Consider the following 22,225-nt stretch of genomic DNA (forward strand, 5'->3'; position numbering starts at 1 on the left):
CTTATGTTGAGTGCTGACCAGCTGGGTCGCCTCCTTTGACTTGGACTCAGTTCTATCATGTGTTTTTAGAGAAGTATGCTCCCCGTAGTTTGAAAGACAAAAAGAGGGATGAGTTCGCTGACTTGGAGAAGAGAGGGTTATCGGTTACAGAGTACGAGTCTTGTTTTACCGCTCTAGCTTGTTATCTTTGTGTTGCTACTCCCCACTGATGTAAAGAGAGTGAGGAGCTTCATGAAGGGATTGTCCCTTCTACTTTTATTTTCAACATTACAGGTGGTAGTTTTTGGGCTTTCGTTTCAGACAGTAATGGATTCACGCCAAGGATGTCGAGTCAGTGAGGTTTCAGTTTTATGACAGGAGTGACGATAAGAGAGCTCACACATCTGGCAGTTTCAATGGTTTCTCCTCTAGGAACGGGGGACACTATGGTAGAGGTCCTCATCACTATTCTAGTTGACCCATTTATTTAGCACTTCAGACTTCATGTTATATCGCGCATTTCGTACGTTGGGACATTCCGAACTAATTGCGAAAAGTTAAGGGCTAGGCCATTTTTCGGTTTTTTTTGAATGCGCAAGTCGCTTATAAATATTATTGTCATGGAATATTAAGGGCAAACTTGGAAATTGGAAATTATTATTAGTTCATGACTTCTTGAAGAAGCATTGTGGCCGTGGGCCCCATTTACATTTTGGTCAATTGTAGCAATCCATGTAATGGAACATGTGTTCATCTTATATTGCAAGACATGTATATAAGCAAAGGATGACAAGTAAAAAAAAAAAAATAGTCATCTTTTATAGCCTAAAGAAAAATCTAGAAAATTGGAGAAATTTGGAGGAAAAGAAAAGAAAAAAAAAAGAAAAGGGGGCATATGGCCGGCCATGTGCCCATCTATACATATATATATATGTGTGTGATGGTCAAGTAAAGACCACACTTCATCATTTTGTTGCTCTAGAAATTTCAAGAGAGAGAGAAGGAGAAAAACATGGGGAGTTCGGCCAAGGGGCTGGAAACTCGCCCTCAAGTTGATCATGGAAAATTATTCTCCTTCTATTTTTTCTACTAAATGTAAGGTCCTCTACCATATGGAGTAGTTTTTGGAAGAAGAAAACCATTTGTTTTGCAAGGAGCAATCCTAGCCGAGAGTTGAAGAGCATGTGGAAGAAGGTAAGGTTCTATCTTTTTCTTTTTGCATGTGTTATGGACGTTGGAGTGTTGTAGTGTGTTGAAACAGATAAAATTCATGAAGTTGTGTGTGATTGGTGTGGTGGCCGAATGGTGGGTGTTTGGTGTGGAAGAGATGAATTAATGTTATTTAGTGTTCTAGTGATGTTGTTATGGATATTATGATGTAAAATGAATGTTTGATGACTCATGTTGAAGTTGTAGTGTTGCGGGCTGTTTTGGAAAATTAATATGATTCTAATATAGTTTCTTGGATTTATGGAAATAATGTTGTAAATGTGTGGATTATGGGTGCCATTGATGAACTTGGAAGGAGGAAATGTATTGTCGTCGTTCCTATGGAAATTGGTAATTTCGGGTCCAATGGTGTGTTGGATGGATTATTTTGAATATTGTATAAATTGCTTGGAATGTTCTTAAATCGTGTTTGAATGGTTTCGGAGTAATACTTGAACGTATGATAAATGAAGTTGGCTTGATTGTATGCGGTTTATGGAATGTAAATGAAATGTCGTCGAATTATGTGGAAGAAGGTTGTTGATATTAGAATGCTTTTTGAATTAATTATCGATATTGTTATTATGATTGTTGGTTTGGTTGTTGTGATTTGGCCGAGTTGAATTCTCGGGGATGTTGGATTCATAGGGGAGATGCTGCCGAAATTTTTGTAGATAAAGTGATGGCTTGGAATTGGGTTCTTCAATGCTTATGGCTAATGTTGGGTGTCCAATGACATTATTGTAGAGCGAGAGAAGCCGGGACATAAGCTTGGATTAGTTTAGAGGGCGGCCAAGGTATGTAAAGCTCACCTTTCTTTCTTTTGCATGTCTTAGTTAATGTAGGCCATGATGTAATCCCCGAAGTAACTCTACTCCTACGATCCGAGCATGTCCATAACTCTTAATTGCTTCTTGATATCCGTATTCGTAATGTAGTTGAATTATGATTTTATGCCTTTGTATGATTGAATATGAATGTGTGTATAAAAGACTATGTTTGTAAAAGAGTCTGAAACTACGAACGTCCGTAACTTTCATAAAAAGGCTCGGATCGCTTCGATTTGTCCGTAGGAGGTTCGGTAGCGTATGATGATCTTAACTTCCACGGGCGGGCCCGGATCGGTTGAATACTTGTCCGTGGGCCCGCAAGACGTTCCTTTGTATAGTTCTAGCAACTTGTTAAAAGAACTTAGCACGGTTAACAACCTAACTCCCGAATATGATTACTCACTTATCTGTTAAGTCTGAAATGAGAAATCGTATGCATATGATTCCGATACGTAACTATGATGACCAAAGTTTTATTTGACAAGTCCCAAGCGACCTCCGAAAGAAATTGGATTTAACTATGACTATTGGCTTGATTTTTAAATGATAGTCCGGTTTGATCGTTCTATGGAATCTGTGTATATGTATGAAATGAGAATCCGTATGTATATGATTTTGGTACGTAACTATGATTAATAAAGTTTTAGTCGATATGTTTCCGAATAATATCCGGAAAAGATTTGATATGACTAATGCCATTGGCTTGTAAATGATAATTTGTTTGATTATTCTGTTAAGTCTGTACAAATGTTGTGAATGCATATAGATCCCACGATTCTGCTCGTGCTTATTATTGTTACTTCCTTCACCGAGTCCCGGGCCGGTTACTATCGTGCGTACAATTCGAAGTATGATGAGCTTCCGAAGTATGATGAGCGCCTAATATGATATGATATGTTACCGAAGTATGATGAGTTTCTGATATTATGGTGTTATGATGTGTCGATGACGCCGAGCCCTCTTGGCCGGGTACCGTGGTTATATGATATGATGTGATGATGTGTGATGGAGATGCAGGAGATATGAAACTTCCGAAGTATGATGAGTTGTGGCGCCCAAGGCAGGAGGGGCGACCACGTTCCGTCCGCCGGGTCCTATTACGGACCGCATAGGGCATGATATGAAAATCTGATGATCTGATTACATGTTGACTTGATAATGTGATGATCTGATAACATAATGAGTCTGTTCTGTTGATATGATAATCTGATGCTATGATAATCTGATGACATGATAATCTGATGATACGATAATACGAAGGTTCTGCTTAATGTGATAATTTGATGATCTGATAATTCTGTCTAATGTGATGATATGATAATGTAAGGATTCTGTTTACCGAGTCCCTCACTGGAGGGCCGGGACACGCTATAAGTTATATATATATTCAGAAATATGATCTGTTGGTTTCGGAGCCGGTGGTGGGGCAAACCCAATGGTGGGGCAAACCCAGTGGCGAGGCAAATTCCGCACTGGTTTAGGCGAATCCCACATTGGTTAATGTCAGCTGCTATGATATGTTCTATTTTATATACATATGAGACAGAAATGTGTTTCAAAAGAAAGCTAAGTATTTTGAGCATTCTGATTATTATATCTGTCTCCTGTACCTCTTATGCACTATTTGTATTACAGAGGCCTGTACTTCGGTATTCTGACTATTATGTACATTTTCTGTACTCCTCATTTCGGTTATGATCTCGTTTCCCGTATTCCATGCCTTACATACTCAGTATATATTCCGTGCGACCCCCTTTCTTCGGGGGTCGCGTTTCATGCCGCGCGGTATGCCCGATACCTGTGATAGTAGGAAGATGTTCCAGCGGGATTGGCGAGCTCCACTTTCTCCGGAGTGCAGCCGAGTCAATATATATATGTGTTGTGGTATCTGATTATGTTAGAGACTTTGCAGACAGTGTCATGTGTGTAGTATGTCGGTCTGTAAGCGGCTCCATAAGCCGATGTATTGTTATATATTATATTACAGATTTCGTGCGATTACAGATGCTGTTTGTTATAAGAAGGTGAAAAGCATAAGTGTTTTCCGAAAAAGTTCTATTATGTATTTATGCTATGATTAAGGGCCCAGTCTGATTATGAGTGCTACGAAGGTCAGCGGGTTCGCTCGGCCCTAAGTAAGGGTCGGGTGCCCATCACACCCTACCGGATTAAGGGTGTGACACTTCAGCAGGTGGTTCCTCAGGGCACAGTGAGTACGGTTCAGGGTAGATATCTAAAAGTTCTTATTCGTGACATTCGAGTTGAGGAGGGCATTCTTGGTCTCAGTATCAGTTCATCAGCCCACGACGGTCAGGACCTGCTATGAGTGTGGGGATCCAGGGCATTTCATTAGAAAGTGTCCCAGACTTAGACAGGGTGGATCCAAAGAGCTCTCGATTCTGCTACTGTGCACCTAGGCCCAAAGACCGGCAGAGAGTGGGTAGATATTCGCGCAGGGGGAACACCGGGGCAAGAGGTGGTCATTAGTCGGGTAGAGGTGGTGGGGCTCAGTCAAACCATGGTAGTTGTGGGGGTACTCAGTTCGAGAGCGGATGAGGTCATTTCTATGATTTCCCTGGTAGACCAGAGGCTGAGGCTTCTGACACAGTTATTATAGGTACTATTTCAGCCTGTCGTCAGCCATCTGTGACATTGTTTAAACCGGGCTCTACTTGTTCTTATGTGTTTACTTACTTTGCTTTAGGTCAAGATATGTTATGTGAGTCGCTTGGTTTTCCTATTAATTTTTCTACTCTTGTTGGGGATTCTGTAGTAGTGGATCAAGTGAATCGGTTTTGCATTGTTACTTTGATGGGATACGACACTTGGGTGGATTTAAAAATTCTAGACATGGTGGATTGGTTGTCTCCTTATCATGCTATCTTGGACTGTCATGCCAAGAAAGTCACGTTAGCCATGTTGAGAATCCCTAGGTTATAGTGGAGGGGAACTACTAGTCATGCGCCGAAGAAGTTTATATCCTATCTTATGGCCGGACGGATGGTTGAGAGGGGTGTTTGGCTTACTTAGCTTATGTTCGGGATACTAGTGTAGACACCCCTCCCCTTGAGTCAGTGCCAGTAGTGAGGGAGCTCCTTGAGGTTTTTTCGATAGATTACCAAGTGTTTCGCCTAATCGCGATATTAATTTCTGCATTGACTTAGAGCCGGGCACCAAGCCCATTTCTATTCCGCATTATCGTATGGCGCCCGCAGAGTTAAAGAAATTGAAGGATCAATTGTAAGATATGTTTAGCAAGGGATTCATTAGGCCTAGTGTCTCACCATAGGGTGCTCTGATATTATTTGTGAAGAAGAAGGATGGGAGCATGCGTATGTGTATCGATTACCGGCAATTGATCAAGGTTACCATTAAGAACAAGTACCCCACTCCTCATATTGATAACTTGTTTGATTAGCTTCAGGTGCTTCAGTCTTTTCTAAAAATAATTTGAGGCCCGGCTATCATAAATTGAATATTAAGGTGGAAGATATCTCTAAGACGGCTTTCAGGACTTGTTATGGTCATTATGAGTTTTTGGTTATGTCCCTTGGGCTGACCAATGCCCCAGCAGCCTTTATGGATTTAATGAATGGTGTTTTCATCCCGGAGTAGAGAGGAGCATGAACAGCATTTGCGGATTGTGCTTCGGAATTTGAAGGAGAAGCAATTATACGCCAAGTTTTTGAAGAGTGAGTTCTGGCTTAGTTTGGTGGCCGTTTTGGGACACGTGGTGTCCGAGGATGGTATCATGGTGGATCCTAAGAAGATCGAGGCGGTTCGTGATTGGGTTAGACTTACTTTGGTCACCGTGATTCAGATTTTCATTGGCCTTGCTAGTTATTATCGCCGTTTTGTAGAGGGATTCTCATCTATTGCATCTCCTTTGACTAGACTAACTCATAAGAATGTGGTGTTCCAATGGTCAGATGAGTTTGAGGCGAGTTTCAAAAAGCTCAAGACTTTATTGACTTGCCCCCGATTTTAACTTAACCTTTTGAGGGAGAGAGGTTTACTATATACTGTGATGCTTCTCAAATCAGAATTGGGTGTGTGTTGATGAAAAAAGAAAAGGTCATAGCCTATGCTTCGAGGCAGTTAAAGATGCACGAGAAGAACTATCCCACTCATGACTTGGAGTTGGCGGGGGTGGTTTTTGCTATGAAGATTTACAGATATTATCTATATGTTGTGCATTGTGAGGTGTTTATTGACCACCAGAGTCTTTAGCATATATTCAGTCAGAAGGATCTCAACTTGAGGCAGCGGAGGTGGTTGGAGTTGCTTAAGGACTATGTTATGACCATTCTTTATCATCTGGGCAAGGCCAATGTAGTGGCGGATGCCCTGAGTCGGAAGTCAGTGAGTATGGGTAGCCTAGCTTAGTTACAGGTTAGTGAGCGTCTGTTAGCTATGGACGTTCAGTCTTTTGCAAATAGCATGGTGAGACTTGATATTTTGAAACCTGGAAAGGTTTGGGCTTGTATGAAGGCACGATCTTCTTTATTGAAGTAGATGAGGGCCCGAAAGCTCGATGATACAAAGCTGTGTAAGATTCGGGACAATGTGTTTCAAGGAAAGTCAAATGAGGCGATTCTAGATGATAAGGGTGTTTTGAGGATCAATGGTCTCGTATGTGTTCCCTAAGTGGTGGATTTGACTAGATTGATCATAGAGGAGGCCCATAGTTCGAGGTACTCTATTCATCCAGGGGCTACAAAGAGGCATCGAGATTTGAAACGGCATTATCGGTAGTGTAGTATGAAGAGGGACATAGCAGGGTTTGTGTCTCGGTGTTTGAATTGCTAGTCAGTGAAGTATGAGCACCAAAAGCCCAGTGGGATTACTCAGAGGATGCCCTTTCCAGAGTGGAAGTGGGAACAGATTGCTATGGACTTTGTGGTAGGGCTACCACAGACTTTGGGAAAGCTTGATGCCATTTGCATCATTGTGGACCGTTTGACCAAATTTGCTCACTTCATACCGGTTCAGACTGCTTATAACTCTGAGCAGTAAGCTAAGATCTACATCAGGAAGGTAGTTTGTTGCATGGGGTGCACATTTCTATCATTTTTTATTGAGGGACTCAATTCACATCTCACTTTTTGTTGTCTATGCACAAAGAGTTGGGTACCCGAGTTGAGCTCAGTACAACATTTCACCCTCAGACCAATGCCCAGTCTGAGCGCACGATTCAGGTCCTTGAGGACATTTACAGGCTTATGTGATTGACTTTGGTGTCCATTAGTATTAGTTCCTATCTTTGAGAGAGTTTTCTTGCAACAACAATTACCATCGAGTATTGAAATGGCCCCATTTTGAGGCATTGTATGTTAGGAGGTGTCGTTCACCTGTTAGATTGTTTAAGGCATTTGAGCATAGGTCTTAGGGTACGAATTTGCTACGAGATTCCTTGGATAAGGTAAAATTGATTCAGGAAAGGCTCCTCACGGCTCAGAGTAGAAAGAAGAGTTATGCGGACCGAAAGGTTCGTGATTTGGAATTCATGCTTGGTGAGCGAGTTCTGTTGAAGGTTTCACCCATGAAGGGTGTGATGAGATTTAGGAAGAAAGGAAAGTTAAGTCCGAAGTACATTAGGTCATTTGAGATTGTTCAGCATATTGGTGAGATAACCTATGAGTTGGCTTTGCCACAAGGTCTATCAGGTGTTCATCCCGAATTTCATGTTTCGATGCTCAAGAAGTACCATTTAGATGGTTCTCATGTGATTCAATGGGATTCGGTGTTGCTTGATCAGAACTTGACTTTTGAGAAAGAGTCGGTTGTCATTCTAGACAGGTTAATTTTGAAGTTGAGGTCCAAAGAGATAGCTTCGGTGAAGGTTCAACGGAAACATCATCCGGTCGAGGAGACCACTAGGGTGACCGAGTCAGATATGTAGAGTAGATATCCGCAGCTTTTTGCCGATTCACGTATTTTCTTTCTCTTTGATGATATAACGGCACGTTAGGTTGTTTTAGTAATTTTACTTATTTTTTTTCCTAAAAGACCCTTCCCTTAGCCTTAATTTAGTGTTTTTTGATGTGCGGGGATGAGTGGCACGGTTATCGAGGCAATAGGACTAGAATCAGAGTGAGAAATCTAAACATTGACCAATAGTTGACTTTTGGGTAAATGTGTCTAGAATCATATTCTAATAGTTCTGTTAGGTCAGGAACGTGATTTTTGACTTGGTAGGATAGTTGGTTCAGGTCCCAAGGCATTCAGGTATGATTTGGGACTATGGTTGGAAAGTTAAGTTTTGGTGTTTTGGTGTTTTGGAGTTGACCATAGTTAACCCCGCAGTCAAGACAACCTCTTTTGGGAAATCCGAGTACGCGAGTGAGTTCGTAGTGTGTTTTATGATTGAAATGCATGTTTGGTTTGTGTCCGGAGGGTTTCGGGTGTCAAAACCAAGTTCGGGGAACAACAAAAAAATCTGGTGTTCAGCTGCTGGGTTTCCTTCTTTGCAATTGCGAAGAATGTGGCTGCGATGCATGCCTTTGTGGGACAGGCCATCGCGATCGCATAAGAGTCTCTCCCCATCGCGAGGTGACACGTATTTAGAATGGGTTAGTCGCGGTTCATCGCGGTCACGTGACTGGTCCCGCGATCGCGATGAACCCAGCTGGGCCGAGTTGCGAATGGGCATAGCGATCGCGATGAAGAACGCCTGATCAATGAAATAAAATCCCCAACTTCGAAAACTTTTTCCTATTCCCAAATTTCAAGTTCTAGAGTTCGGATGGAGTGATTTCTAGTGGGATTTGCTCACCTAGGCTTGTGGGTAAGAATCTAATATTTATCTTGTTATCATCTCTTAGTTCCTACCATTAATTAGTATTTAAATCGTGATTTGAGCCGGAAAAATTGGGGGTTTTAGCCCTAGGTTGAGATCGAAGAATTCTTGATAAATGGGAGTCAATCTATGAGTATTTTTTTCTGGAATTAGGCTATTTGGGCTTTGGGTAAACTATTTTTAAACTAAATTTCTAGTTTAGCCCTTGGGGCTCAGGTTTGGTTATTTTCGATTTATTTTGGATTCCGGGTTCAACCATAGTAATATGGGTTCAAAACCCTGAGGGTCAAAACGGTAATTTACCAAGATTTCAAGATTAATAATTTCAAATTAAGATTCTATGTGGTCACACAATTCTAACAACACCCATATTACTATGGTTTAGCCCGAAACCCAAAATAAACCCAAAATAACCAAACCCGAGCCCCAAGGGCAAAACTGAAAATTTAGTTCAAAAATAGTTTATCCACCGCCTAAATAGCCTAATCTCATAAAATCATGTAAAATTACTCATGGATTGACTCCCAATTATCAAGAGATCCTCAATTTCAACCTAGGGCAAAAACCCCCAATTTTCCCGCCACAAATCACGATTTAACCACTAATAAGTAATATTAATATCAAATCAGTAGATCAAATAAGCAATTTTCAAAGAACTACTCCTTTTGTAACTCTTGTAAAAGCAGCTTGACTATGGTAATAATGCTTAACAGTTAACATCCTTAAGAGTCAAAAAAGCATAGATGATATCAATGCAGCAAGAAGACGAAAATATTTTCAACATAGAACATGATACACTCTTAAAGAATCAAAAAGGGAAAAGTCGAATTATCCCAAGGAAAAGGAAATTTCCTGAACAGATTATTCACAAAAGAGGATTTAAGAGAAAGAAGTTATTTCCTTTACTAGACTATTGATCCAAAGATGATTACAATCAGGTACAACTCAATCCTATGTAGCAATTGATTGAGCTAGAAACTGGCAGGAAATTCTGTTGAAACCAACTAACCGACTAGCATGTGCCCTGCACGTGACTCTTAACAGAATTCTTAACTAACTTGACTCTCACTTCAACTAACTAATTAATTCAACTAATACTCCAATTGTTACTGCTAATTACACTTGCTAAATTGGGAAATACATCATTTGACACATATCAGAACACATACAAGTTTAAATCTTCTATCTGGTTCCGCTATCAATCAGTAACCCCCTCGACTTCCCAAATTATGCTTCCTGATTTTGGTTTTACGGATTCACAAACATAGAAACGGGAAGGTCCACAGTGAATGCAGATAATATATTCCAGCTCTCACTCATTAATTATATATCACCAAAATAATAGTTTGCTAATAACAATAACACTCGGGCCCGAACAAGCTAAAGTTGAGTTATATGAATTTTCACGTTTCTCCGCTTAAATTCTATCTGAATCAACTCATGGTGAATCCTCCCAAAACAACAGTTTGTCCTAACTGAAAAAAAGAAGAGAAAAAAGTTCAAACCATAACTAATTGTAAGGGATACTTTTGTTGTACAACAAGCTGAACGTCACTCCCTGATAAATCATTTAAACAACGCCTATTTTAAAGTAGTACGAGCTATATAGTAGTCAGTCTCCTAGCTAGAATCCACATTTATGTTGTCAGAACAAGTGATTGCAGGTATGATCTTGCTGTGGCAGCTGCAGAAAGGTATGCTTCATCTTCATTCTCTTTAGCAGCAGCAACTGCTGCAATAAAAGCTTCTCTTGCCTCCTCCAGTTTCTGCATTTCCGTTCCATTCAAGTTATCCTGTCCAAAACGAAATTTAAGAATGAAATCCACAACAGTTTAGAAAGCTGTATAAAGTTGACATCTCTCAAGTCTCTGGAACACTCAGAATTCTAACAATATATCAGTCAAGAGTTGACTTCTTGACCTCCATCTAATGATGTTTTACAATTCCAAAGCACCCAGTATTAGAGATACGGAGAGACAGTAGACCCAACATTCTTATATTTTTGTAATTAAGACTGCATTTCACCAGACTATCGCATATCTCCATTAGAATAATAGCATTTCAATTTGAGTAATTTAAGCATGGGAGAGAAACTGATGTCTGATAGTGGATAGTCGTTAGCTTACAATTTCAACGCTTCGATCCCATAAATAAGGGATAACATCATATTCTTCAGCCGATCCCCTGGAATCATTCTCCGTCAATGCTCGCACAAACTGCATGAATGATGAAATTTCGTCCTGCACCCTGTCTACATCTTCTTGGAGTCTCTCCACTTTGTTGCTGGAAGTCATTGCTTCCCATTCTAGCCTCTCTACAGCTGCTTTCTTGTCAGCTAACTTAACCTATAGAGAGAGAAGGAAAACTTTAAAAAGAAGGTGGTGTTACATTAGTGGAGCTACCCTGCTGGTTGCGGAGTTTGTAAACTACACTGAAATTTGAGCAGAAAGCTGTTGAGAGCTTGTTGTAATTGATCGAAAGGGAAGAGCCTCACGGGAGATCTAGTAGCAAGAATTATTCTCACAGTGCAGTAATGAAAAGGAGTAACACCCATCCGGTAGCCACCAAGACGTTAGTTTCTTGACAGGAGTAACAAAGATCACTCATTCATTCAAACAGCAAATCCAAGAAAGACAAGCCCGAACCCTATTGCAAAAAACATACTAGCCAGCCATGTTGCTCGGACTCTTCACTTTCGGTGCCGCACCTGTGTCGACACAACATTGGTGTGGGTGCAGGTGTGGGATCCATACCAGATCTGGTCAACCAATTTTGAGTACTTTGCCCAAAATCGACGGAGGAATTCCGGACAGATTTAGTGATTTGTATAATCAAAACAAAAGCTATGGTGAAATTGAAGAAAATGGAATACCTTGTATATAGAAATTTCTATATCACTCCTTTTCCTTTTTATCTCCTCCTGATCAATATTTTCTCCTCAAGTTTTCCACATAGTATCTCATAATTTAGGTTTTATAACTTTATTTTTAGATACTTGAATTATTTTTAGCCGAATCCCCGCAACCGTATCCATACCTGAATCCGTGTCCCCGAATCTTAGAATTTAGGTCATGAAGGATCCGACCTCTAGATCCGCACCCCTATCGGACACCCGCACCCGAGTCCGAGCAACTTAGCTAGCCAGAATCCAACTGCAAGAAATATTTTATCCAGTATATAGTTTCTGATTCTTAACAAGAAACAAAAAGTACTATTGTATAACAACTTATTTAACTCCATCTTCTACTCGCCCTAACACTGGTCTCAAGCAGACTAGCAGAGTCATTTGGTTAAGAGAATACTGACGATTATGAACCTTCAAACCATAACAATGTATATATGTATAAAAAATTGCACCCTTTCCTTTTCTTTTTTTTTTTTTTTTTTTTCTTTGTTGTTGGAGGGATATTACTCTAGCATTAATCATTTACCTGTGCATCAGACAGTTGTACTTGAGTCGACTTCAGTGAAAAGTCCTTCTCTGAAATACCTTTTTTCAGTTCGTCAAGTTCAGCATAAGCAGCTGTTATTTCATTCTTCAAGATATCTGCTTCTTTCAACAGTTCATCTTTCTCCAATAATTTCTTTTGAAGATCTTCCACTTGCACCCTCAAAGACATCAATTCTTCTCTATCCTTTTCTGTTAGTGATGATCTTGAAGAAGACATCGAAAAGTTCTCAGCACATCCATCTTGGTTATTGCCGACATTCTTATTTTGGTCCCTATGCTTCTTTGTTGCAGTTGATTGGCTTGTATTTCTTCCTTTTGCTTCAGAACTCTGCAGCAACCATCAGTGTCAACATGTACTTTGAGCTAAACCAAACAAAAACTCATTTACATACAGCAGAAAAAAAAAAAAAAAAAAAAAAAAAGATAAGGAAAACAAACTTGTTTGTATGGAAAACTTCTTTTCGTAAGTATTTGTATGGATAACCTTAAAAAGCAGTGTGTCCCAAGGGTCCAAAGATAATTCGAAGAGCAACACCTCTGCTTTTCTTTTATAACGTTGGTGTTCGGCCAGCTTACGCGCAGCTCGTCTATTCCACTGGGTACCCGCTATCTCCCACCAACACAGGTATCAGGTAACTCAGCCCACCAAGACTAAAGGCAAATGGGAAGAAATCACCTAGAATTTTTTGCTTCTGTTAGCATTTGGACTTGAGACCTCATGATTCTCCTCCCAGTTCATTGACCACTAGGCCACTCCCTTGGGTGAACACCTTTGTGTATTTTATGCCTGATCTTTTTAGCTAATCATAATGCCTAGTAAAGTTCATTTTAGTGTGCTCCTACTCACTAAGTAAGTTCTGCTACCTATATAAAATAAACTAAGTAATGCCTCTTGCAACGGATGGCAGTATCCAAAATGTCTTCTCTTTTCAACATTCACGTTCTACTGCTTCAAAATGAAGGAAACTCGTAGATGAAAAATGCGAACCAAAAGTATAGAGGAACACAATGGAAGTGGGTGGTGGGAACCAAGTGTAGATGGAAAGATGAAATAATATTTCACCAGTACCTCGGATGGAACTGCCAACCCTCTGGTCAGGGATGCATATTGTTAGTCATTATTGTTAAAAGTCAGAAGATTTGGAATGGAACTACAAGACTATTAATCTATAATCTTCAACTTCAAATCAGGATGGCCAAACCTGTTGACAGGGTCGACCAGTCTTTTTTTTTTTTGGGGGGGGGATAAGGTAAGAAATTCAGGTGAAGTATAATAAGATGTCTATCACAAAACGAATCCTACTGAATACTTGCAAAAGTGCAGATCAAGTGGACACAAATAATTGTACCATGAATGGTGAATGATCAATACAATTCAGTATACGCCTTCCAAAACTTGTAATTCACAGCTGTAGTTTTCAATCTTATGCAACTATTACAAGCCAAATACTTCTCTCTGTGTTCTTCTCTTTGTCATTTCTACTTCATCTCTCACATGCACATTAATCAAGGTGGAAAAAATGGTTCCATCAATCTAAAAATTGGTTACTTCAAAGTCTAGGAAAGCACATTATGTTAATTTAAAATGAGGACAAAGTTCTTGTATCAGCTTGAGTAAATATCATCAGACGAGAACTTTTCTTGATTATTTTTTTTACAAAGAAGTGATTGTCTTCTTAGCTGTTCTGTATGAAGAACATTTTTATGTTGATAGACATAAACAATTAATACTGTTTTTTTTTTTTTTTTCAATTTCATCCTTAATAATTCAATAACCGTTAGATCTTCAAGCCAGCAAATTAAGAATAAAGGTACTCATGCCACTCCACTCACAATTGATTATTTAGATATTACTCTTTATGCGCCACAACATAGGCTGCATCCTATAGTTTGTGGCATGCAAGCTGGAAATAGACTCGAGGTTTCATCCAAACAGACTCAAATTACAGTTTGCATCAGACGGAAACCAACATCTTGCTAACCAAACAACAGACGTCCTTTTTCACGGATCAGTTACGCGACAGCAAATGTCTCTTTAATCTACCATTTCACTTGTCCCCTCCCCCTCTCCATCCCAGGTTAATCAGCTCCCCACAAAATATAAGGGCTCAACTTGGTTGGCCAGTTGAACTTTAGAATTCTTCAAAGCAGTCTCCTACTGAAACTTGATTGACTTCTTCACAGAATCACACACCAAATGCAACCTTATGCCAACCAAACTTATATGTCTAAATGGTTTTTCTTCCCCTTGCTGAAATATGTCAAGGGAAAGCAGTTTTGTTTAAACCAGAAGAAAAACAACAGAAGTTTCTATGAACTTGAATTCTGAAGATGGTTTTTGAATCTGTCACAAGCAATTATTCCAATTCCCACTATCCGTGCAGAAGCGAGGTGCTGCAACACTTGCAGCATCTTCAGGACAATATTTGCCTTTATTTTTATTTGATGTTATTCTGATGAGTATAATAATGCCTCATCCTGTGGTTTGAAGTCACCCTTTCGCACATGCTCAAAGTGACAAAGAAAGGTGTTGCTGTAACTGCTCTTTGGAGCCATGCAGAGATTAGCTTTCAACAAGTCTGGCATAGTACCAACAACCTCAAAAAATTTTTTGGTCAAACTGAGAAACTTCCATTCAACCAAGTATAATTTTTGCAAAACCAGCTAACTCATTTTGACTATGGAGATTAGCTCACAGTATGCCTTTTTGTACATGGTTTCCTACTCTATTCTAGGACATGGACTTTCAAATCTTACAGAGAATCATTAAAGCAACAAACAGATTACAAAGGATTTCCTACACTAGGTAAAACTGAAAGCTAAGTAGGTACTCCTTGTAATCTGCTCAGATGACTCAGCCATTTCTGCTTCTGCTGGCCAGCAATATGAACTTGCAGTGCAATTTCCCTCAGCATTTTGGTCGTTGATATAGCCTTCTGCTTGAACCTCCTGTTGTTCATTTCAATCCACACATTATACACAGCAGCTGCAAACATAAATCCCAGAATTCCAGCTCTTGGTCTGCTGTTCCTAAGTTGGTTCTGCATCCATCCTGTCTCAGTATTCCAATCCCCTGGTTGCCTCTGTATATTCATCCATCTCAGCAAAGAACACCACACATACCTTGAGTAATGACATTCAAAGAACAGGTGCCCAAAAGTCTCTTCAAGGCTGGAGTTGCAAAGTACACAGTCTTTTTGGACTTGTATAACCCATTTTGTCAATCTGTCCACAGTTGCTAGTCTTTGGTGTAATGCAATCCACAGTATAAACTGGTGCCTAGGTAATGCCCCTTTTACCAAAACCAGGTTTCTCCATGCAGCTCTAGAGAACTGTGGCTGTAGCATACCATATGCAGTTTTGATACTGTAAGTGCCATCCTTCATCATAGGTTGTAAGCTCTGCACCAAATCTACCTGATTTTGCATCCATTTCCTTGCCTCAAAGAACTTCCTCACTATCCAGCAAGGCTGTTTTGGTACTGGCATAGTAGATAGATCTTGCCCTTTTATGTAGAAAGTGTGAACCCACAGGACCCATAGTTTTTCTTTCTTCATAGCCAATGCCCATAACAACTTTCCTATAGCAGCCTTATTCCATGTAATCAGATCAAGCACTTGTAATCCTCCAGCTGATCTTGGTCTGCAGATCATCTCCCAAGCCACAAGTGACTTCTTAGAAAATTCATTGCTTCTTGTCCACAGGAAGGTTCTGCAGACAGTAGTGCCATGGCAATGATTTTCTTTGGAAGCAAGAAGACCTGTGCCCAATAAGTCTGCATTTCAAATAAAACACTCTTGACAAGATGGAGTCTGCCACTATATGATAGGAATTTTGTTGACCAACACTTTACTCTTGCAATCATCTTTTCCACCAATGGCAAACATTGACTTACTGTTAGCTTCCTTGTAGACAATGGTACCCCCAAGTATTTGAAGGGCAATTCACCAGCTGTTAGATGCAACTCCTCCAATATTTGGGACTTGAACTGATCAGTCAACCCAGCTATGTACAGGCTGCTCTTCTCCATATTAGCCTGTAATCCTGAAACTTCAGAGAAATGCTGAAAAGCTTGGAATAATAAATGAATGGATGTAGTATCTGCCCTGCAACACATTAGAAGGTCATCAGCAAAACAAATGTGGAACAAATTCATTTTTGCACATCTTGGATGGTGTTTGAACTGAGGATTGTTTCTCAGCTGCTGGAAGGACCTGTGTAAATACTCCATGGCTAGAACAAAGAGATAAGGGGACATATGATCCCCTTGTCTCAGTCCTTTCTTGGCTGGGAAAGCAGGTGTCAAACCACCATTTATCAGCAGAGAATAGGAAATTGTTGTTACACATTCCATAATCCAATCCACCATTATACTAGGGAAACCAAATTCAAGTAGCAACATCTTCAGAAATGGCCACTCCACTGAATCATATGCCTTCCTAATATCAACTTTAATGATACATCTACCTGAGACTCCCTTTTGTGTATACCCCTTCACCATTTCATGAGCTATTAAGACATTATCCAAGATGTTCCTTCCCTCAATGAAGGCAGATTGTGATGGACTCGCAATACTATCCACCACCTCTTTAAGTTTTGCAATCAGTATCATGGAAATTATCTTATACATGGTTGAACAACATGCTATGGGCCTATATTCCTTAACATAAATAGGAGAGGTGACCCTGGGCACTAGGGTCACTGTTGTTGTATTCACACTCTTGAGCAGCTTGCCAGTGTGAAAAAACTGTAAAACAACACTTGTAACTTCCTCCCCTATGATATCCTAGTGTTGTTTAAAGAACTCGGCAGGAAATCCATCAACACCTAGGGCTTTGTCAACTGGTAAGGCCTGTACTACTTTCTGTACATCACCCCTAGTTACTGGTCTCAAGAGTTGTTGTTGTTGCTCTATAGTTAAGCAGTTTCCTGCTCTAATCAGTCCAATATTCAAGCTTGGTAGTTGTGGTGCTGCTTCCCCCAGTAACTTGTGGAAGAAGTTGACAAATTCCTGTTGCATTTGTGTGGGATCAGTCAGTTTACTCCCTTGTTCATTATAAATGGAAGAGATTCTGTTCCTGGCCTGTCTAGCCTTCAGATGAGTAAAGAAGTACTTGGAGTTTTTATCTCCATGTTGTATCCAAGTTGCCCTGGACTTTTACCTTAGCACTTTTTCATTGACTTCCTCCCATTTTTCAATTTGCTCCAAAGCTCCTCTTTCATCATCTATCAGTTGTTGATTAAATAGGTCCTGTGCCATAGCATTCTGAATTGCCTCAATCTCTTGTTTCAGCAAAAGAAGCTTCTTCTCCACTGAGTTATACTCCTTCTGTATTGATTTAGCTTTGTGCTCTATGGATTGCAGCTTCTTCCAAACATAAACATAGCAAATCCCTGAACATGGTGGCACCAGACCTGTTTAACCACTTCTTTGAATCTATCCTGTTGTTACTGTTAGTAGTCTAAATGGCCTTCTGAGCTGAAACTGTGCCACTAAGGTAGTAATATATATAGGGGAGTGGTCTGAGCGTCCTGGGTTCAAATAGTCTGCCTCTAAGCTCCCATGTTGCTGAAACCATGTATCATTGCCCCATGCCCAATCAATATGGCTGTAAACTCTAGAGTCACCATCTCTCTTATTACTCCAAGTAAAATGCCAGCCCTTCCTTGGTAGTTGCCCCAATCCTATATCATCCACACATCTCTGGTAGTCTGCAGTCCCAGCCTGACAAACTAGCTCACCATTTTCTCTGTCTTCATGTGATAGGACTGAGTTAAAGTCTCCTAGCACTAACCAAGGTCCTGTAATAGTGTTTGCTACACTCCTCAGATTATCCCACAGTTCAAGTCTCTCAGCAATAGTATTATATCCATAGACAAAGGTAGCATAACTCACAAGCAAGGAGCATTTGTCCTGTATATGGCAATGTATAAGCTGACCAAAAGTGCTTACCATATTGAGGTTGACCTTAGCAGGTTTCTAGAATACCCATATCCTCCCTCTAGGGAAGTGTGTGTAGTTTGTAGCCACCATCCAATCATCACCGAAGAACTTTACCTTTACTTCATTTTGTGCCCTTACTTTTGTTTCTAGACATCCTATAACATCCACATTGTACTTAAGAAGGAATTCTTTAAATCCCTTCTTCTTTGAGAGCTTGTTAAGCCCTCTGATGTTCCAAGACAGATAATCATATGGTTGTCGCTAAGTCAGGTGCTTTAGCCCTGTTAGCCATTTCATCTTGCACAGTTCCAAATTGCCATGGGCCTTGTAATGCCCCTGTAAGTAAAGCAGCAACCACTTCTTGAGCAGTCTGAGGACTAGGCCCCTCAGAAGTTCCAAATTGCCATGGGCCTTGTAATGCCCCTGTAAGTAAAGCAGCAACCACTTCTTGAGCAGTCTGAGGACTAGGCCCCTCAGAAGTATTGGCCACTGATGGATGTGCACCATCTGAATTTATAACACCACTAGCACTTGGTAAATTCACCACCGGATCTGTTGCAAGACTTGTATCAATCTCCTCTGATGTCACTAACTTTTGCTTAGAACATTCCCCACCCACCTTGGCTTCCATTGAGGTGTTGGTGGTCTTCTTCTAGTCTTCCTCCTTTTAGGTTGTGGTGGAGCTTGTTCATGTGTTTCCTTATCCCCCTTAGCTAGACACTCCTTTGTACAGTGCCCCAGTTTAAGGCAGCCATAGCACACATTTGGTCTCCATTCATATTTGACCTCCTGATACCTCAGCACCCCATCAGCTTCTTCTATTATCAATACCTCAGGTAATGGTTGTGTAATGTCCATTTCTATCAGTACTCTTGCATAAGACACCCTCCCAATCTGAGCTGTAAGCTGGTCTGCACACACTGATTTGCCCAGACAACTAGCAATTCTACTCAAGTTGTCGTCAGCCCAGTACAAGATAGGCAACTGGACCCACAGGGGCACAATACGTAGTAGCTCAGGTTGAAATTGGAATTCATGTTCCCAATCCCTCAAAATAACTGGCCTGCTATTGAAAAAGTAAGGTCCATACTCAAGCACTACTTCCTTATCTTCCTTAGTAGCAAACAAGAAGATGTAGTACCCATCATCATGTAGATAGACTCTTAGGTATTTCAACAAAGTCCCATAGCCTATGGACAAATTGCAGCATCTCTTTAAACAAAGGAGTACACCCCATAACATACCCTATTAATGCATTTTCCCATCGTTTACGTTGTGCTTCTAGCTCAGTTTGGTTAATCTACACTATTTTCGTACCATCTTTAATCATTGGAGGGATGTAACTCAATTGCATACCTGTAATCTGCCTATTGCCTTTGAGATTCGTCGTATTTGACTGAGTACCAATTGGAGATTCCATAACCTCAAAATTTTGAAGTAAACTATTTCCAAAAATCTGTGTGGTGGCCAAAGCACCATAACATACTAGAGCATTCATTAGCCAAAAGGCATAAAAATGAAGGAAACACAAGCGAAAACTGGGTCACGGAAGTAAGAGTTTCAGTTTAGTACTTCAGTTTAAGCAGCTTACTGGATTTAAATCAAATGGCACACAACCCAAATGTTTAGAAGTTAATTTGAAAAGATGCTGGTAACGTGAGAGACTTTTACAACATATTGATATAGAATTTGCAGCACTCATTCCATAGTCTTTTTTTTTTTTTTCTCATTTGATAATGGTATTGAATTGCTTTACTTGAGCCAAGGGTCTTTCGGAAACAGCCTCTCTACCTTGAAAAGGTAGGGGTAAGGTCTGTGTACACACCATCCTCCTCAAACCCCACTTGTAGGATTACACTGGGTATGTTGTTGTTTTCTTCTTTGATAATGGTATCACTAAACAGAAATACTAACTACTATGTTTTGGTTCAGTAATGACACAATTTTTTGGTGAATATCAAATATGTAGTAATGAGAAAAGACTCTTCAGACAAACTCATATCCTAATTGAGTTTTAAGAAGACTACTGCTAATAAGTTTCAGGTTAGCAAAAATTATGCTTGATAAAGCATATGCGGCTGATAAGAGAAATAAGGATACACTATTCATGAGATATAAATTTATTTTTGATTGTTCTGGTTATATATTGCTCCCTCCGTTTTAATTCATGAGACAATCTTTACATTTTGGGATGTTTCAAAATGTTTAAGAAGATTATTGCTAATAATTTTCAGGTGATCAGTTACAGCCAAGAATGAGTCAAAGATAAATTAACCTGAATAATAATCAGCTAACAACATAAAATATTACTTCCAATTATAACGACAAAGATAACAGTGTATGCAACAACAACTAACCTCAATACCAAACTACTTGGAGTCTGCTATATGAATCATCAGCATCCGTTCAGCTCAATTTGGACCATTTTATTCCAAATGTGAGCACAAATTGCACAATCGAAAATTAAACATGGTACTTCATCATTGTAGCTAAGATTAAGTGTGTATACTTCAAAAGATATGGGTAAGATGTTATTCCAGATTTCACACTAAAGAAAAGGCATATAGAGAGGGAAGATACCTTCTTGTAAAGTGACTCTCTTGAAGGCATTTTGGTGTAGGTCATCGATCCTCTTCTATTGAATGAAGTTTTCGCCTTCCGATCCTATTAAAAACTCAATATGAGGAGAATGACTGGCATTTATTTCTACAGCAAGTAAATAAAGAAATCACTTAATCAATGAACTACTCTACAACTACAACAACAACAACAAAAAAAAAAAAAACCATTGTAATCCTACAAGTGGGGAAATCAATGAACTACTCTCAATACTAAATTTAGTTGTGGTCCATCCAATATCAATTCCATGTACTGAACTAAGTGCAAAAAGGAAAGTTTAATTAACAAACAAGTTTAAACTTTGGTTACATTCTTCTTCTTTTTATTCATGAAAATCACCCCAACTACCTCACTGGGGAAAAAATAGAAAAAAAAGGAAACTTTGGATACATTTTACAGAAGAAATTCAAGAAAATCACCTTAGAGTACCAAAAGAGATTTGAAGAAAAATAAAGAGGGGACCTTTGGAAAGGAAAAATTCAAGAAAATCACCCCAAATACTGAAGAAGAAAAAAAGAATCTTTGGATAAGTTTTGGAATTAAAATTCAAGAAAATATCCCCTACCCCCAAAAAAGAGTAACAAATTCAAGAAAATCACCCCAAATACTGAAAAAAATAGAATCTTTGCCTAAATTTTGGAATTAAAATTCAAAAATTCACCCCCGCCCAAAATAGAAAGAAATAAGGAAATTTGGAAGTTAGAGTGATTACAATGAGGGATTGAACAAGAGGGACAATCTGGACAAGGTCATTGAAGAGCAAGGGATCAACATTTGCATTTGCAGTTGCAGTGGAGGCTCCACGTGGAGTTTCATTCGAAAGCCAACAACTTGGATCTGCTCCCACATTCCCAAATGTGCCATTGTTGTTGTCTTGCAAATCAAACAACTGTTGCTGCTCATACATTGTTGCAGAGAAGACTTCAAATGTAGGCAGCAACTGTAGATTTTGGGAAAGTAGATAGTAGATTTGATTTTGCTCAGCCTTTAAGTAATGACTTCCTTTTAAAAACTATTCCCTTCCAAAAACAATAGTGCCTCTGTCGTTTCACGCGAACATCTTAAATAGTCGCATATATTTTATGTGATTATAAATTATAAATTATTATATAAAAGTAAATTATTTTTAAATATATAAAGTGATATTCTTTTTAACATAAATTAATAAGAAAATAATTTTATATAAATTAAAACGGAGGGAGTATATGACTTTTTAGCCTGTTTCAAAAATAATGACACATTTTCTTATTTGATAATAATTTAATTTTAAACTTTACCTTTTACGCTTAACGAAATAATTTATAACCACACAAATATTTTTGGCTTATTGTAGATCATAAGATTCAAAAATCTTATACTTTATTTCTTAAACTTGTACATAATCAAACTACATC

At 39.4% G+C, this 22,225-nt stretch overlaps 1 protein-coding gene across 4 annotated transcripts; it reads right to left on the reverse strand.

Moving 5' to 3' along the window:
- Positions 1-10,309: 10,309 nt before the first annotated feature.
- Positions 10,310-21,838, reverse strand: LOC132045218 (protein MICROTUBULE BINDING PROTEIN 2C-like). Of its 4 annotated transcripts, XM_059435761.1 has the most exons (5): positions 21,544-21,838; positions 20,793-20,876; positions 12,249-12,596; positions 10,944-11,162; positions 10,310-10,610 (listed from the first exon to the last, which is right to left on the reverse strand). In XM_059435761.1, exons 1-5 carry the CDS (start codon positions 21,736-21,738, stop codon positions 10,455-10,457), a joined length of 1,002 nt encoding a protein of 333 aa, XP_059291744.1. In that variant the 5' UTR covers positions 21,739-21,838; the 3' UTR covers positions 10,310-10,454. The 4 variants fall into 4 exon arrangements, with proteins under 4 accessions (XP_059291744.1, XP_059291748.1, XP_059291747.1 ...); XM_059435765.1 differs by lacking the exons at positions 10,310-10,610; positions 10,944-11,162; positions 12,249-12,596 and adding exons at positions 14,863-16,043; positions 16,164-16,312 and having other exon boundaries at positions 21,544-21,559; XM_059435764.1 differs by lacking the exons at positions 10,310-10,610; positions 10,944-11,162; positions 12,249-12,596 and adding an exon at positions 14,863-16,304 and having other exon boundaries at positions 21,544-21,562.
- Between the last annotated feature and the right edge of the window lie 387 nt (positions 21,839-22,225).

Source organism: Lycium ferocissimum, unplaced genomic scaffold, assembly GCF_029784015.1.
Source record: "Lycium ferocissimum isolate CSIRO_LF1 unplaced genomic scaffold, AGI_CSIRO_Lferr_CH_V1 ctg6322, whole genome shotgun sequence".
Lineage (NCBI taxonomy): Eukaryota > Viridiplantae > Streptophyta > Magnoliopsida > Solanales > Solanaceae > Lycium > Lycium ferocissimum.

What these genes read in the sequence shown, in the direction of transcription:
- LOC132045218 (XM_059435761.1), bottom strand. Translation starts at nt 21,738, where the DNA reads ATGTATGAGCAGCAACAGTTGTTTGATTTGCAAGACAACAACAATGGC. An exon ending in CTCTTGTTCAATCCCTCATT is followed by an intron (nt 20,877 to 21,543) that starts GTAATCACTCTA and finishes AGTTTTTAATAG; the next exon opens with GATCGGAAGGCGAAAACTTC. An exon ending in TACAACTGTCTGATGCACAG is followed by an intron (nt 11,163 to 12,248) that starts GTAAATGATTAA and finishes CTCTCTCTATAG; the next exon opens with GTTAAGTTAGCTGACAAGAA.